General features: G+C 34.1%; 1 protein-coding gene across 7 annotated transcripts in view; it reads left to right on the top strand.

Annotated features, from left to right (window-relative positions):
• Positions 1–16,131, top strand: part of Golga4 (golgin A4) — a 125,813-nt gene that overhangs the window by 32,732 nt on the left and 76,950 nt on the right. For 5 of the 7 annotated variants that reach the window (XR_010051313.1, XR_010051312.1, XR_010051314.1 and 2 more), the window contains exons 3-4: positions 10,724–10,822; positions 15,265–15,330. Coding sequence is in view for 4 of the 7 variants with exons in the window: in XM_013156384.3 (XP_013011838.2) it covers positions 10,724–10,822; positions 15,265–15,330 (165 nt within the window). In the remaining 3 variants the exon portion in view is untranslated. The remainder of the gene's footprint in view (positions 1–10,723; positions 10,823–15,264; positions 15,331–16,131) is intronic. The other 2 variants (XM_013156385.3, XM_013156386.3) reach the window with 1 other exon arrangement.

The following is a 16,131-nucleotide window of genomic DNA, read 5'->3' as shown; positions in this document are numbered from 1 at the left end:
CTTAAAAATGCCTCAAGTTTTTCCTTCTTGGCAGAGTGGTAGTGTGTTGTGTATAAATATCACATTCCCTTTATCCATTCAACCCTTGATGGGTATTGGACTCTTTACAAGATTTGGCTGTTATAAATTGTGCTGCTATAAACATGACTATGCATGTATCACTGTGGTATGACTTTAATTCTTTCAGGAAAATACTTAGAAAGGGAATAGCTGAGTCAAATGGAACCTTTGGTTTTAGTTTTTTTGAGAAGCTCCACACTTACTTCCATAGATCTAAATATTAAAATAGAAACAGTCTGCTGGAAGATAGCATAATATAGGTAATAATATAGTATCTACACTCTTGAAGACATAGGTGTAGGCAAAGACTTTTTGAACAAAATCCATATTACAAAATAATTATTACAAAGAACAAGTAGGATCATATCAAATAGTGGCTGAGTCTTAATGATTTTTCTTTTGAGAGAGTAAAAGTTTGTTTTTCTAAGACCTATTAGACACTAGTGGGAAGAGAGTGGTTTTTGGTGTCACCTGAGTGAGCCTGGCTTTGCCACTTGCAGGCTAAGGGTCTTTGAAAATTAACTTTTCAAGGCTTCAGGTTTTCTTACTTTAAAATGGAATAGTAACATGTTTCTTACAGAGTTGTGGTTTTACTAGTAACACAGCATGTAAATCTCTAGCATCGTGCCTTTCTCATCATAGGTGCGCACTGCAGTGTAGTAGGAACAGCTGTGGAAGAGGGAAGGGCTGCTGCACTTACTCTCTTCTTCTCTTCTCTGTTAGGAAGAGAACCAAAGGGTGATGTGGAATAGGGTGGGTATTAGGGATGTTCTGACCCTGTCTCTTTGAATATTGAATCTGGAAAGGAAGGATGGTTTCACTTTTCCTTCTATCTTGCTGTCTCCTTTGCTGATTTTTCTGAGACCTTCTCATGGATTAGAGACCAACCTAGCATGTCATTATTATAGAGGGAATTCATCTGTTAAATTGTTTGTGTTAATTTAATTAATTATTATTTTGTTGTTGTTGATCTGAAACAGGGTCTTGCTAGGTAGTTCAGGCTGGCCTCGAATTTGCAGCAGTCGTTCTGCCTCAGCCTCCTGAGTGCTGGATTACAGGAGTGCAACACCATGGCCGAGTGTATTGTTTTTAAATTAAATTCTAGAACTCAGTTTATTTTTTATAAGCTTTTTTGGGTTTGGCCTACAGAATATAGAAACAATGCTAGTAAATTAGTGGATTCTTTTCTGTTTTGTGATTATCTGTTCATATGTTTGTAAGCATTTTAACTTCTTTGCATGCAGTGAGACAGTATAGAATAATAAAAGGGCAACAGGAGTACATACTTTACCTTATTTATGACTTCAGGCAGCTTCCTTAGTTTCTTATAGCTTCACCTTCCTCATCTTTAAAATTCTGGTGATACCAATATCTACTTTCACAGAACTCCTAGTGTTTTGTTTTGTTTTTGGTATCATCAATCAAACTCAGGACTTTGCGCCTGCCAGGCAGGTGCTGTGTCACTGAGCTATATCTCCAGCCTAGAGCCTTATTTAGAGAAGATAAATTACGAAAATACTCATAATTTGTGAATCATGTATAAAAGATAAGTTATTTTACAGAGAAGGCTAAATGTGGGAAGGGTTTTCTGCTATGTCTGCTCTTGAGTAGCACACTTAAGCTTGTGTGAAAAGAATATTGTATGAAAAGAAAAGAAATGAAACATCTGGTGAATAATCATAGCTCAAATGCTTCTGCAGACTTCAATAATGATGACAGTTTTTCTTTTTTATTCTTCCTGATCTGAGATTACCTATCAGAAACAAAATGCCGTATCTTGTTTTGGTCTTTATATATCTAAGTAACTTTGCAGTGCTTTGTGAAATGACTTCTTTATGAGGGATTCTTGTCAGTCACTTAAAAAAAAACTTGCTTAAGGTCATTTTAGAAATGTAGTCTAGCATGATGGTGAAACCTTTTAGAGCTTTCAGTGATACAGCCTGATGGGGCATGCATTTGTCACCACTGGCTTCAACCATTATCTTTTAGGGATTACTAAAAAAGTAATCAAATTAATGGATGAGAAATATCCTTCGTAAATTTATGATTAACTTTGTCTCTAGTGGTTTGAATTTCAAAGCTTATACACTTTGACTTCGTTGGAAAATTGTAACCTACCTATATTCTTCGTTGGTTAATAAAGGTAAAAGGTAGTAACTGTTAATTGCCTTTCAATATCTTTTCAATTCTTGTATTTTTCTATTGATTTAGTAATAGACATGTATTAAAAGGCATAATAGTATTAAATCAACCTTTCATTCCTTAAATCATTAGGATGCATTATTAATGTACTGCTGGAATCACTTTTATAGTAATTTTGTTCACATTTCTATTACAAATGGAATTGCTTTTTTGTTTTTGGCAGTATAAACCCCAGGCATGACCCCGGGCATGAGCACTGAACTGTACCATTAGCCTTTTTTTTTTTTTTAACCAAAGTACATTTTATCAAATAGCTGTTTTTGCAAAAAAAATTTTAAACCTAGAAAACAAAGCATATAAGAGCTAGCAGTGTTTCTGATAACAGACATAAAATCTCTAAGTCTTATCAGTTAATTCAATCTAGTGTCATGCTTATTCTGTTTTGTCTTCATTTATAGATTCATAAACACATCAGTTTCTTCAAGAGCTTTGGGAAGTTTTGTTTAGTCTATTAGTCTTGGAGTTACCATGATGTTGTACTGCAGAGTACTTGTAGGTGTCCTTTCCATGCATATGATTACAAATGGTTACCATACAGTTGAAATTTTTGAAAGTCTAATTATTTAATAATCTGTTCAGGAGCAAAGATATATCCTTGAGGATCTAAGAGCTCAATGAAACAATCTGAACATCCAGAAGACTTGATTTATGACATTGATCCTGAGGAAGTATGTCAAAAGGTTTAAAACATTTGATTAAAATAGAGTCACAGTCAGGCATGATGGTGCAGACCTGTAATCCAAGCACTCGGGAGATGGAGGCGGGAAGATCGCTACAAGTTCAAGGCCAGCCTGGGCTACAAAGTGAGTTCAAGGGCAGCCTGGACCACATAGTGAAATGCTGCCTCAAAAAAGACCAAAAAATATATAGGATCACACATCATCATAGAAATAATAATTATTCATTTAACTTGAGTGTTTTAACCAGAATTATTAGCCAAATTTAACCAGTTATAAAGTGAGTAAAGCCAAAGATGTTTAAAAAAAAAAGAACTTACCAATTTTAAGGCTCAATTTTCTCAAATAATCAAAAATACCCAGAAGGACTGCAGCCCTTCCAGGGGGAGAACTAGCAATGTCTCCTGAGATCCATGCCATGTTGCAACCTAGGACTCTGGGAAGCCAAGCCAGCATCTCCCCTCCCTGGTAAGCGGAGGCAGGGTGGCAGACTGAGCCCTTCCAGGGGGAAAACTAGCAGTGTCTCCTGAGATCCACGCCATGTTGGAACTGAGGACACTGTGAAAACAAATGACCATCCTGCCTCCCTGCTTAGCAATAGTGAACCTACTGCTACATAGCCTAGAGTCAAATATCCCACTTCCCCTACCCTCTTTCTTCCCCTCTCCCCCCTACCCATTAGCTATTGGAAACCAGAAATCTGAGCATCTCCTGGGAGGTTGACCATAGCAAATAAGGGGGACTTCCTTCTACGATTTCTTTGAAGGCAAATATTTTTATTACTGTTTTGCTCTTTTCTGATTAATGGTACTGCTCTATTCAGTATTCTGTTTTGATAAGTTCTATAGTGTTCTATATTTCTTCTCATTTTGATATACGAGATTGAAAGAACAACTATTATAAAGATAACAAAATATACTGTGATACTTATTACTGTTATCCCGGTAACCTGCTGTGAAGTTCTGTACCAATTTCACTGTACGATCTTATTTGGCTTTATTCTGACTTGTTCTCTTGTATACTTTCAAAATAAAAAAAAGAAAAAAAAATACCCAGAAGTTTTCTTCACAAAACATAAAATCTGTGTTTCCTTGTCCAATTAGCCAAAGTTAAAAAATTCTTCCTGCTATATCATGTTTTCAGTTATGTGAGGTCTGTTTAGCCAACCTAGAGGATTTATCTCCAGGATGTAACTCAGTGGTAAAGCATTTATCTAGCATATATGAGGCCCTAGGTTTGATCCCCAGTACTGAAAAAACAAAACAAATAACAGCAAAAAAGCAAAACCTTGGAAGCCAAACAACAAAACTTACTCTTCTTTAATCTCATAAAAGCTTATTGAACAAAAGTTTAATGTAAAAATATACATGACCCAAGTCTTATGTCAGAGAAGACCATTTGGAGAGGGGCTATGGATTTTTCTGTTGAACAGTCAGTGTTTCTACTTTTGTCAAGACTTCTGACATAATGGTACTCTTTCCTTGTATCACCACCATACGGCATTGTTCTGTTGCCTGCTAGATGCTATCTCCACACATTTATCTATCACACAATTCATAAAGAAATGTTCTTCAGGTATTTCTGCCACCATTTAATTTCAGTGGTAACTACTTCTCTACACATTTTTTTTCCAGTTCAGGAGTATGGGTTTTACTTGTGGTATCCAAAAAAAGCATACTGAATATTAATTAGACACTGAAAAAGAATGTGCTCATGTTATAAATGAGTGTCTTCTTGTAGAAAAACATAAACAAGGAAACCAGAATCTTGAATATAGGAATCTCAGAAATAGTTCAAGTAGGTGAATTGTTCTACTGCCTTTAGCCTTTTTTAAAAAAGTTCTTTCCCTCCTTCTAAATTACCCAAGCTGAGCTCTAACTTGCAGTCTTTAGTCTCTGAGAATACTGGGATTACAGGTCTGTGGCACTATGCTCAGTTTTCTTTTTTAATGGAATTGTATTCTTAATTTCGTTAGTAAAACTCTATATAAATATAATTTATGTTTGTAGATTAATCTTATATTCTACAACCTTGCTGAACTCATTTATTACTCCTAATAGTTTTTTAGAGAATTTTTTTGGAATTTCTGTATATAATTTAACATTTAATGTAATTTAACATCATGCTTATTCTCCCCCAAACATAGGTAATGTTAAATCTTTCTTTATTCTGTGCTTCTTATTATGTGTTCTTGTCTAATAACTGTGATTAGATCTTTGAATAGAAATGGTAAGAGCAGATATGCTTGTCTTGTTCCTGACCTCCAGAAGGAAGTATTCACTTCTTTGTCTTTTCATAGCTGTTGGTATTTAGTGTAGTACATCCACCTTATAATGCTAAGGTGGATGTACTACACTAAATTCCTAGTTTATTGTTGGTTCTTATCTTGAATCAGCCTTGGATTTTTGTCTGATGCTTTCTGTGTCTTTTGAGGTAGGCATATGTCATTGTGCATTTTTCTTTTAGATATTGATGCCTTGTATTAATTTTGGATATTAAATCAATTTTGCATTCTTGCAGAAAATGTAATTTGATTGTGGTATATAATCTTTTTTTTAATATAGGTTTTAATTTTTTTTTTTTAGACAGTGTCTTACTTTGTAGTACAGGCAAGCCTTGAACTCACTCTGTAGCCCAAGTTGGCCTTGAACTTGTGGCAATCATTCTATCTCAGCCTCCTGAATGTTAGGATTGTAGATATGTGCCACAATGCCTGGCTTCAGATTTGATTTTGCTAGTATTTTCTTGAGTTTTTTTGTGTGTCTTTGTTTATAAAAGGTGTCAGCAATTTTCTTGTTTGGTGATTTCTGATATTGGTGTGAGGACAATAATGGCTTCATACAATGAATTGGGAGTGTCTATTACATGTTTTGAGATTATTTGTGAAGAATTCATATTAGTTCATATTAATTAAACATTTGTTACAATTTATCTTGGGCATTTTTAAATTATGAGAAGTATCTATCCTTCCCCCACTATTTGGATTACTTATCCAGTTTCTACTTCTTATAAATCTATTCAAATTTATTTCTTCCCTAATTAGTATTGATAATTTGTATCTGTTTAGGAATTTGTCCACTTTATTTAAATTATCTGACTTTAATATGTGAGTCGTCATTTCTTTTTCTCCTTCAGCTGAATGTTGGTTGATCTTCAATCTGATAAACTTTTAGTTTTACTTTCTTGTTGAGGATTCTTAGAACTGGAGCAGCAAGTTGATATTTGTTGACTGATTTTACTCAAGGCTCAGTTGCCCTGGATTAAGCATAAATGCTCATGTTATGGGAAACTATAGTCTTTACAGAGACCTCATAATTGAGCCCTGAATAGACCTCATATTGACTTAGGGACTGAGTTTGGACAACCCATGTACAGTACAATGAGTTCTCAACTGATGAAGGAGTTCCATTCTGGGAAAATGTTCATAAGTCAGATTTATTTGCAAGTCCAACAGAATGAGTCTTGTATACTTTTGACACAAATATACAGCATATATTGCTTTACACTGCTTAGTAGTCCTCTATACATCACCACTGCTTTTCCTCTTGCTTCTGGACATCCTGTGATTGAACACAGTACTAAGAAACACTAACATACAGTAAGCACGCAACAGTACAATTATGACAATGTTCGGCAGCCATAAGTTGCTTCTGCAATGCATTCACATCTATGAATGTGACATGAGGTCTGTTCATATCTGTGAAAATTTCCCACGTGAATGTTTATGAGCCAGGGATTTACTATATTGCCATAGGATAGGAAGTCTTAAATGGGGCTCTGAGATTCAGGTTGACTGGGTATGGAAGTATGATTACAGAAGGAAGGTGAAAGATAATATTTTTCTCAAACTGAGCTTGTAAATGAAAATTCTAAAATAAACACTAAGAAGACAGCCAGTAAAAAAAAAAAAAAAAGAAAGAAAAAGAAAAAATAGGGATGTAAGTTTATTCCATATAAAACTAAAATATAGGGCAGTTTCAAAGACTTTAAACACTTTTCTCTGGTAAGACAAATGAAATAGTAATTTTCTTGAAAAGAACAGAAAATTATTGACAGAAAAAGCAGCCTGAAAGAAAGTTAAGTAGGTATGAGAAAGAACTAATTAGAAATTCTTTAATTAAAAAATAATATAGACATCTCAATCCCAGTAAAACTCAGGAGAAATTAAAAAATTAAAAAAGAATACTGACTCACCCCACCAAAAGCAAAGATTAAGGGAAATGAGTCTCTGTGAGACATGCAGGATAGACTGAAATCCTTCAATACATCTAGGAGTTTCAGATAGTCTGCTGACTAAAGATTGAATGGTATGTAACTTCATTTAATGATAATTCAGGTAACGGCTTCAGTGGAGTACCGCTTCACAAAAGAAGTGAAGAAATTTAGCAGTTTTGGGTTAAATTTGAACAGAGTTTGAGAGCGATTGAATTGAGATGGAATCTTAGAATATCTGAGAACTAGTGCTTTTTAAACTTCTTTTGTTTTTGTTTTTTGAGGTGTGTGTGTGTCCGTGTGTATTTTGGTGTTAAGTTTTGAACCTAGCCCCTTGTATGTGCTAAGCATATACTTTACCACTGGTTTATACAATCAAGAACTGATGCTTGTGGGATTTATCTCAGATATACCAGGTAAAAAATAAGGACAGTTGAGTGGAAAGACTCCTTAGATTTTGAGATGACTGTCATTGGTAAATAATTTTGATATACTTTGCTTTTGATTGGGCTAGGCTCTATACTGTAAATTGTTATTTAGCAGCTCCTTTTCAAGTGGTAGTGAACATTTCTTTGTGCTGTTTACCAACATTTATGTTTCTCTTAAAATTTCAAATATACTCTATCCTGTGAAATTTTGCACTATTTGCTTGTAAATTTATTTCAGAAATTAACTGTGCAAAGCTAAGGGTGGATTTGTATAGCTGTTAGCTTAAAGTTAACATCCATTCAAAGGATGACCTATCTGTATTCCCCAGAGGATTTTCAGCAAGAGAGGAAACTTGGATAGGATGATTTCTTAAGACCAAGCAGACTATTAGTATACTACCAGTACTAAAATATGGAGTTTATTTTCAAGTCAATTCCTGACTTTTATGCAAGTATCAGTTATTAATATTACAATAGAAAATTAAACATTCCTTGTCACATCTGTTATTATGATGGTTTCTAGTGTAACACCAGGTAGAGAGTTAGTGAAGACTGTGGTCAGAGTCTATATAATTCTACAGTGCTAAGATGCAAAGTGTATATTGTTTAGCTTTCACAATTTGCCGGTGTTTATTTTCAGATACAGGTTCTTTATTATGTAATATAATATTATTCAGCAGATTTCCTTTTTTGCAGTACTGGGGATTGAACCTTGGGGTCATCACTCAGATCTATCCATAGTTCTTTGTAATTTTTAAAAACGTTGAGACAGCCAAGTCAGTAAATGGTCCATGCTGGGGTCAAACACGTAATCCTTGTGCCGTAGCCTCCCAGAGTGCTGGGATCACAGGTATATGCTAACAGATTCACTTGTTAAAGCTTTTATTTTGAAGTAATTATACATATCTAAGAGATCATGAAAATTTGAGTGGAGATCCCCTGTTTGCTCTTCATCCAATTTCTTTTAATAGTAACATCTCTCTTAGCAATAGTATATTATTCATACAAGGCAGTTAACATTGGCAAAATGAGACAACCACAGAGTTTATTCAGATTTCACTGATTTTACATGTGCTGATTCTGTGTGTGTGTGCGTATATGTAGTTCTGTTCAATTTTGTCATACGTAGATGTGTTTAATCTGTACTGTCAGAAATTCTCAATTATAATTTCTTATTGTATATATAATTCATAAATGGTAATATTTTGAAGTTTTTTTAAAAAAATGAAGCACAGGAGCTGGGGATATAGCTCAGTGGCATAAGTGCCTGCCTGGCAAGTGCAAGTTTAATCCCTGTACCAAAAATCAACCAATCAAACAAACAAACAAACAGACAAAAATGAAGCTCAGAAGACTAGGTTGTGAGAAAAAAGGAACCCTTCTCCACTGCTGGTGGGATTATAAATTGGTACAACTACTACAGAAATCAGTAGGAGATTCCTCAAAAAACTAAAATTAGAGATTCTATTGACCCAGTTATTGTCCTTTTAGGTTTCTTCTGAAAGAGTTAAAAGCATTATATCTTAGTGATACTTGCATATCCATGTTTATAACAGTACAATTTATACTAGCTAAATCTTTGAACATCCCATATGCCTGTCAAATAGATGAATACATAAAGAAATTGTGATATTTATATACAATGGAATACTACTCTTCCATAAAAGATAATTTTAAAGCTGGGCATATTCAGTGGTGGCATACACCTGAAATCCCAGCACTAGAGAGGTGGAGGCAGGAGGATTGTTGGGAGTTCAAGACCAGCCTGGGCTACAAAGTGAGCTGAAGGCCAGCCTGAATTGCACAGTGAGACTGTCTCACAAAGAACCCCTACCCCCCAAAAAGGATAAACTTGAGTCATTTGTAGGAAAATGGATGCACCTCAAGACCATAATCTTACGTGAAATAAATCAAACACAAGTTTAAATACTGTATTGTTTCTCCTGTGTGAGAAACCCAAAGGGTAAATTAGGCACATAAAGGAGGATAGATAATGGGAAGTAGGAAGAGCATGTTCAAATGCAAAGGGGACAAGGAAATTGGGAGGGGGGGAAAGAAAGGAAGGGAAGAGGGAAAAAAAGAGAATGGAAGGAAAAGTTGGAAACAAAACTTAGTAAGATGAAGAAGGATTGAAGGGAGGGGAGGAGAATGGGAAAAAAAGAAGATATGTACTGGTACAGAGTCTCTATGATGAATATAATCAGTATGTATTTAAGTATGGACTAATCAAAAAAATAAAGTTAAAAATTTTTTAAAAGCACAGAAGAGAATGTATTACAAAAGATGTGTACTAATTCCCCATGATGAATGTATTTCTTATGTATTGCAAATAAGTAGTAAGTTCTAATTAAAAAACCTCAAAGAACTAGTGTAATAGAATTTGTTTTTATTTTTTTCCCTCCCTCCTCTAGAATTTGTTTTTAAATATAGATTTCCATTTCAAGTTTCTTCTGTACGTATTTTGGAAAAAATAATTTTGCATTTAAATACAAATGAATGCTTAAATTTTTTATTGTCCTCTCATGCTATCTTTTTGAATATATAAAAATGAATGGTTCAGTATTTATGAATTTTGTACAAAGGCTTTGTCTTTTACCACTTTTTAAACCCACTTTATTGAAATGTGACATGTAAAAAGCTGTACATATTTAATGTATGCCCCTGTATTTACCATCAACATGATATATTCACCATCTGCCAGAGTTTCTTTGTACCTCATTATAATGATGATTATTATTGAACACTTGATGTAAGATCTACTGTCTTAGAAAATTTCAAGTGTACAATGCTGTGCCGTTGGCTCTTGGTACTATGTATATATAAGATCTCCAGTATCTTTCATAGCTGAGTATGGAGTTTTATAACAAATACTATGTATGCCATACAGTGTTGGAATGATAATAAGTCAGACTTTGAGGTCCTACATTGATCATTTTCATCTCAATTCTTGACCTTTTCCAGCAACTTACTATTTCTGTTGGTTGGGGGCAGTAATAGTGATGGTGGAATAAGGATGATAATAGTTGTCTTTATAGTGTTGTGCATGCTGTGTGGTGAGAACACTTGATTTACAACATGCTATTATAATTTATTTTTCATCGTGTTTTATTTTCATACCTGTGCTTATCACACTGAATGAGACAGCTACTAGCCGGGATGATAGCAGAGCCTGCTTTTCTCTCTGAGTATACTATATTTGCTTTGGATTCCTCCAAACAGCCTAAAACACAGAACGATACTGTGGTGAGTCCTTCCACCGCTTCCTGCATTCCCTTTGTGGGAAAGCAAAGTAATTTGGCAATTTTAGAAGCAAATCTCATGTTGCTTGTCATTTAACCTTCTCTTAAAGAATCTTCAGTGTCCTGTTGCTAACCCTGCTCTAAAAAATCAGAGAGTAAATTGCTGAGTTCTGGTGGCTGGTGTGCTTCCTGGTAGTTTTATAACAGTACAAAAATAATACTTTTCACTAATATACTGAAGGCTGCCTTCATTTGATCTAAATACTTAAGATTTTTTTCCTCAGATGTTTGCTCATTAACTAATAAAAGGTGTGGATTGCTAGAATTTTTGTTTTCCTTTGGTGGGAGATCACATTTTGAGATGATCCACGTTTTTACAGAAAAAAAAAAAGTTCTTTTTTGTGTAAGTTCATCAACAAACATTAACTAGATAGGTTCTACTGTTACATAGGTTTATGTTATTTTGCAATTACCTGTAACAAATAGCTATATCTTATTTTATAATTACCAGTTTTCTGAGTATTAAACATCTGAAAGGAAATAATCTAATTTTTTTAACTGAATTCACATAGTTTTTAACTTTGTGTATAATTTTGGGATAGTAAACACTTTCCTGTTGAAGTATCAAGTAAAATTATAATTTAGCAAATTAACATTTAGAAATACTTGTCCAATAACGATAGCTTTTAGTGTTAGGTTAGATGCTGATCTTACTGGAGTTGTAGTTGTTCTAAACAATGAGAATTGATTTCACTTGTGTTAGGTAGCAGGTGATAAATAAAAGTAGAACATTTATATACTTAAACTGTGTATCCAGGAAAGACTTGGTGTGCTATGACTAGCATCTTCATTTCTATTCTATACTTGGTTTGGGAGATGCAAATTATAAGAGCGAAAATGGGATACTTAGTGATATTTCTGAGCAACTTATTGCTAGTTGGTACTGGCTATAAATAATACCTCACTGTCTTCAAAACTAATTTAGTTGTGTCAGAACTTATCAATGTTGAGCCTGGGATTTAGCTCAGCCTCAAAAAGCTCCTGCCTGGCAAGTGTGAGATTGTAAGTTTGATCTCCAGAACCAAAACAAAAATAAAAACAAGCAAACAAGACCTTATCAGTGTTATGTTTTACACTTCATAGGAGCAAGAGATACTTTTTAAAAAGCTGCTTATACACTTTAGCTCATATGTATAGAACATAAAAATTATTTGTATGAAATACTGATCCTATTGTAAAAAATGCTAGTATGCAGAAGTGGAAGCTTTAGAACTATTTAAAAATTGAGTGAATTAAAAGTCTTATTTAATCTTTGTATTCTGTTAAAAACTTATTTCTCTCCATTGTACAAAGAGAAGCCACCATCATCATCATAATTTACCAAGGGTCAGTTCTGAGTTCACCAGATGCTATCTTTATTTCAGTTTTTAATTTTTTTTGTCTTTTTCTTTTTTATCGGTACCAGGGATCGAACTCACGACTGCCTGCTTGCAAGGCAGGCGCTTATGCCACTGAGCTAAATCCCCAGCCCTTATTTCAGTTTTTTTTTTTTTAAATACAGCTTTTTAACTCGAATTCCAAAAATTGCTGTATTCTAGTCAGTAAAGTGGTAGAAATAATAGTAGAAATGCCAGGAGTGGTGGTACATAACCTGTAACCTTGGCATTCTGACAGACCGAGGCACAAAGATTGTAACCTAAAACCCAATCTGGATAATTTCGCTAAATTCTGTCTCAAATTATAAACAGATTGGAGATGTAGCTCAGTGGCAAGATCCTGGGTTCAATCTCTTAATGCTACCTCCTCCCCCAAAACTTAATAGAATGATTAAAAAAGTATAATTGGAAACATATTTGCAGGGAACTTGTATGCTTTTAAATAAATAAACTTTAAAGGGTTTCTTGCTGTTGTCAAATTTCTTCCAGTATAAGGTATTGATGACTGAGAATTCACGTGTTGAACTAGTTCTTTAGACTGCTTTCTGAGAAAAGGCCTTTGAGGAAGGAAGTGACTGCACAATATTTAACATGCATTTATTGAGAACTTACTACTAGAAAGGCAAAATGGGGGCTGGGGATTTAGCTCAGCGGCATAAGCACCTGCCTTGTAAGCAGGCAGTCGTGAGTTTGATCCCCGGTACCGATAAAAAAAAAAAAAAAAAAAGAAAGGCAAAATGTTAGGTCCTGGGCAGCAAGCTGAAAATACATGGGTCTGTCTACTAAGAATTTATAGTTTAATATGGAAACTAAGATGTCAACATGTCTTGATATATAGGTACAGGGAATGTATTGCCAGTGAGGTGTATGCAGCTTCACAAATGAAAAGCTTATTAGAGTTGAAAATGAAAAAGAATTTACCCAGAAGTGAAGGCATTATTAATAGAATCTTAAATTGATTCTAGAGAGTCCAAATTTAAATGTACATGGAATATTAGTACTTCTCTTGCATTTATTTAGATGTATGTCTTGCATTTATTTAGATTGCTGATATAATACATAAATTAAAATATGTATTGGTGAGTTGAGAAATTTTTAAATACTGTGCTGTGTATGTTTGGTAGGGTGATACTGTAATCAAATATAGAGAAGCTTTCTTACATGGATTATAATCGTGTGTCAATTCAGATACTTAAGAGTGTAGACCCTTTGCCAGTCTTCCTTCTAACTTATTCTAATGGGCCCTTTCATTTTCTTTTTTCTTTTGTTTTTCTTTTTTGTTTTTTGAAATAGGGTCTGGTTATGTACTCCAGGCTGGCCTGGAACTTGCTGTATAGACCAGGTTGGTTTGAACTTGCTGTGGTGCTCCTGCCTCAAGCTTCCCAAATGCAGGGATTACAGACATGCAGATCATGTTTGGCCCTTTCTTTGTAATTTAACCAGAGCTTCTCAGTATATTGACTGGCTAACAGAATTGTTGGTCTCTGTAAAGTTTATTTATTTTAATTTATCTTACTTTATTTTTATATTTTGGTACTGGGAATCAAACTCAGTCTCTTGCACTTGGCAGGCAGGCACTGTGCTCCTGAGCTATATCCATGGCCCATATTTTGTATTTTATAGTATGTAGTGTAGAACTTTTTAGGTTCAGAAGTCATTCACAGTGATGCCTGCAACTTGTAATTTTTTGAAATGGCAGTGCATAGGAGAGTAGTTAATTTCCATGTTCTCCCAACCTTTCTTCTCTGTGTAACTTTAAGGAAGCGTTGGACTGATAAAATTTGGTAACATTTAGAGGAAAGAGAAAATACGTAAAGTTTTTTTTATTAATAAGAAGTTACATACATTACCAAAATAAAAACAGTAGAAATGCTATGAAAATTCTCTCCTTCCACCTCATATCCATTACCTGGTACTCAACAGTTAATGACTCATTGCCATCCTGTTTTACTTATTACCACTAAACTTGCACACTTCCCTAACCACACCAGTGCCACCCACCCTACATGTGCAGCCCAACTACCTTTCACTATTTGGAGCAAAGAAATCCTATTCTAACTGTAAATGTTTTGGAATATATCTCTGAAACATAAAGATGAAAGTATATAGCAGAGTATTTATTTCACCTAAAAATTAATTTCCTATTATTAAATGCCTAATATATGTTTAAAAATTTGAGATCATGTTTGCCAAGCTGAATGTCTTCTCCACATATATTTAAGACCAGTTAGGTCAGATATATAAATTTTCTTGGTCAGCTATAGAGGTAGGAAGTAATGTACTTTTTAACTGCCAAGTTCTTGAAACAGTGGTTAGTGTTGGCTTTGGTAGTTTAGCTTAAACCCAGGAAGCTGTTTTAGTATGAAATAGTTCAAAAGTGCTAACAAATTATAGTTAGACACTACATTAGGAATGCAGTTAAAATTTTTGAATGTCAAAGAATCACATATGTTATGAAATTTATATGATGGAATCAGAATGTTGGTTAGCTTGGAGCATTTGTCATAGCAACAGAACAAAAACAAAAAGCTATTATACATGGAAGAAGTTTTTAATTAAAACTTTATGAAAGTGATTGTAATTCATTTAGATTGCTGGCTTCAAGTGAATGAGGCATTTCCATTTCTTATCAAGATATTTTTAAATTTGAATATGATTGTAGTGAGCAATTGACATTATTTCTTTTTCTGGATGGTTCTGTTTGAGTGAATTTTGCTAATTCAATCCTTGTTACTGATTTTTATTGTGAGGAAAAAACTGGGAACATAATGGGAAAAGGTATGTGATAAGCTTGAATAAAATTTATTGCATACTAACGTTTGTCATTTAGCAAAATGAATTTTCTAAAATACTTACCATATTAGTTTTGTCTTGCATGAAAATATTCTAATTAATGAATAATTACTAATTTCGCTTACTGTATAAGTGGTTTAATAGGTCTTGGTACTTACACTTTGTTCTTAACAGTTTGAAACCTTACTTTTCTGTTCCTTTTATATTTCTTTCTTAGAATGCATCTACTCCTGCCACAAAATCTCCCAACAGTGTTAATGGAAGTGAACCAGCCACGCCTCAGGTATGTTACTGATGTTAATATTTTTTAAAAAGTCATTTCAGAGTGTTGGACAGTCTATACTAATTATTAATATGTGATTATACTGAAACAATGAGGCCCAAACATTGATTCAATGTATATGTAAGTAAAGGTTTGTTTGTAGTTTCTTGAGGAAGAGTTTTTCTTGTAAGCAAGATTCCAGTATCTTCATTTTAAAAATTAATGGCAGTGTTGTGAAAACTTTGAAAAAACAAAATCTGATTTTATAGTTGTAGAGGATTATGGAGCTAGCCTTATGGAGAGATGGTAAATTGTATAATATGGAAGAAGAGTGTGAAGGAAATGACATTTTTTAAAAAAGCATATTCTAATGCAGAGTATTTTACTGTTGGAAAAATTAAGATTAATCATGATTTTTTAAAAAAATTACATGAACAAGTCAGGCGTGGTAGCTCACGCCTATAATCCCAGCACTCGGGAGCCTGAGGCAGGAGGATCATTGTGAGTTCCAGACCAGCCTGTGCTACAAAGTGAGCTCACGGCCAGCCTGACTTGCGTAGTGAGATCCTGTCTCAAAAAAAAAAAAAAAAATTAAATGGACAAAGAATCAACAACTGGGACTAACTAAACGTATTAAAAAGCATTTGCACATCAGAAGAAATCATGAACAGAATGAATATAGATTGGGAAAAATTTTTAGCCAATTGTCCTTCAAAGGACTTCCATGTACAACACACAAAGAATTAGGAAAAAAATCAGATGCTCCAGATTGAAAGACCTCGTCTAGAAGTTAGTATCTGAGATGAGTACACACTTCTCAGA

This window comes from Cavia porcellus, unplaced genomic scaffold (genome assembly GCF_034190915.1).
Source record: "Cavia porcellus strain 051 isolate PalLab524CR breed Dunkin Hartley unplaced genomic scaffold, mCavPor4.1 scaffold_13, whole genome shotgun sequence".
Lineage (NCBI taxonomy): Eukaryota > Metazoa > Chordata > Mammalia > Rodentia > Caviidae > Cavia > Cavia porcellus.
The sequence above is the reverse complement of the archived record's forward strand: the minus strand, read 5'-3'. Positions and strand labels throughout refer to the sequence as shown.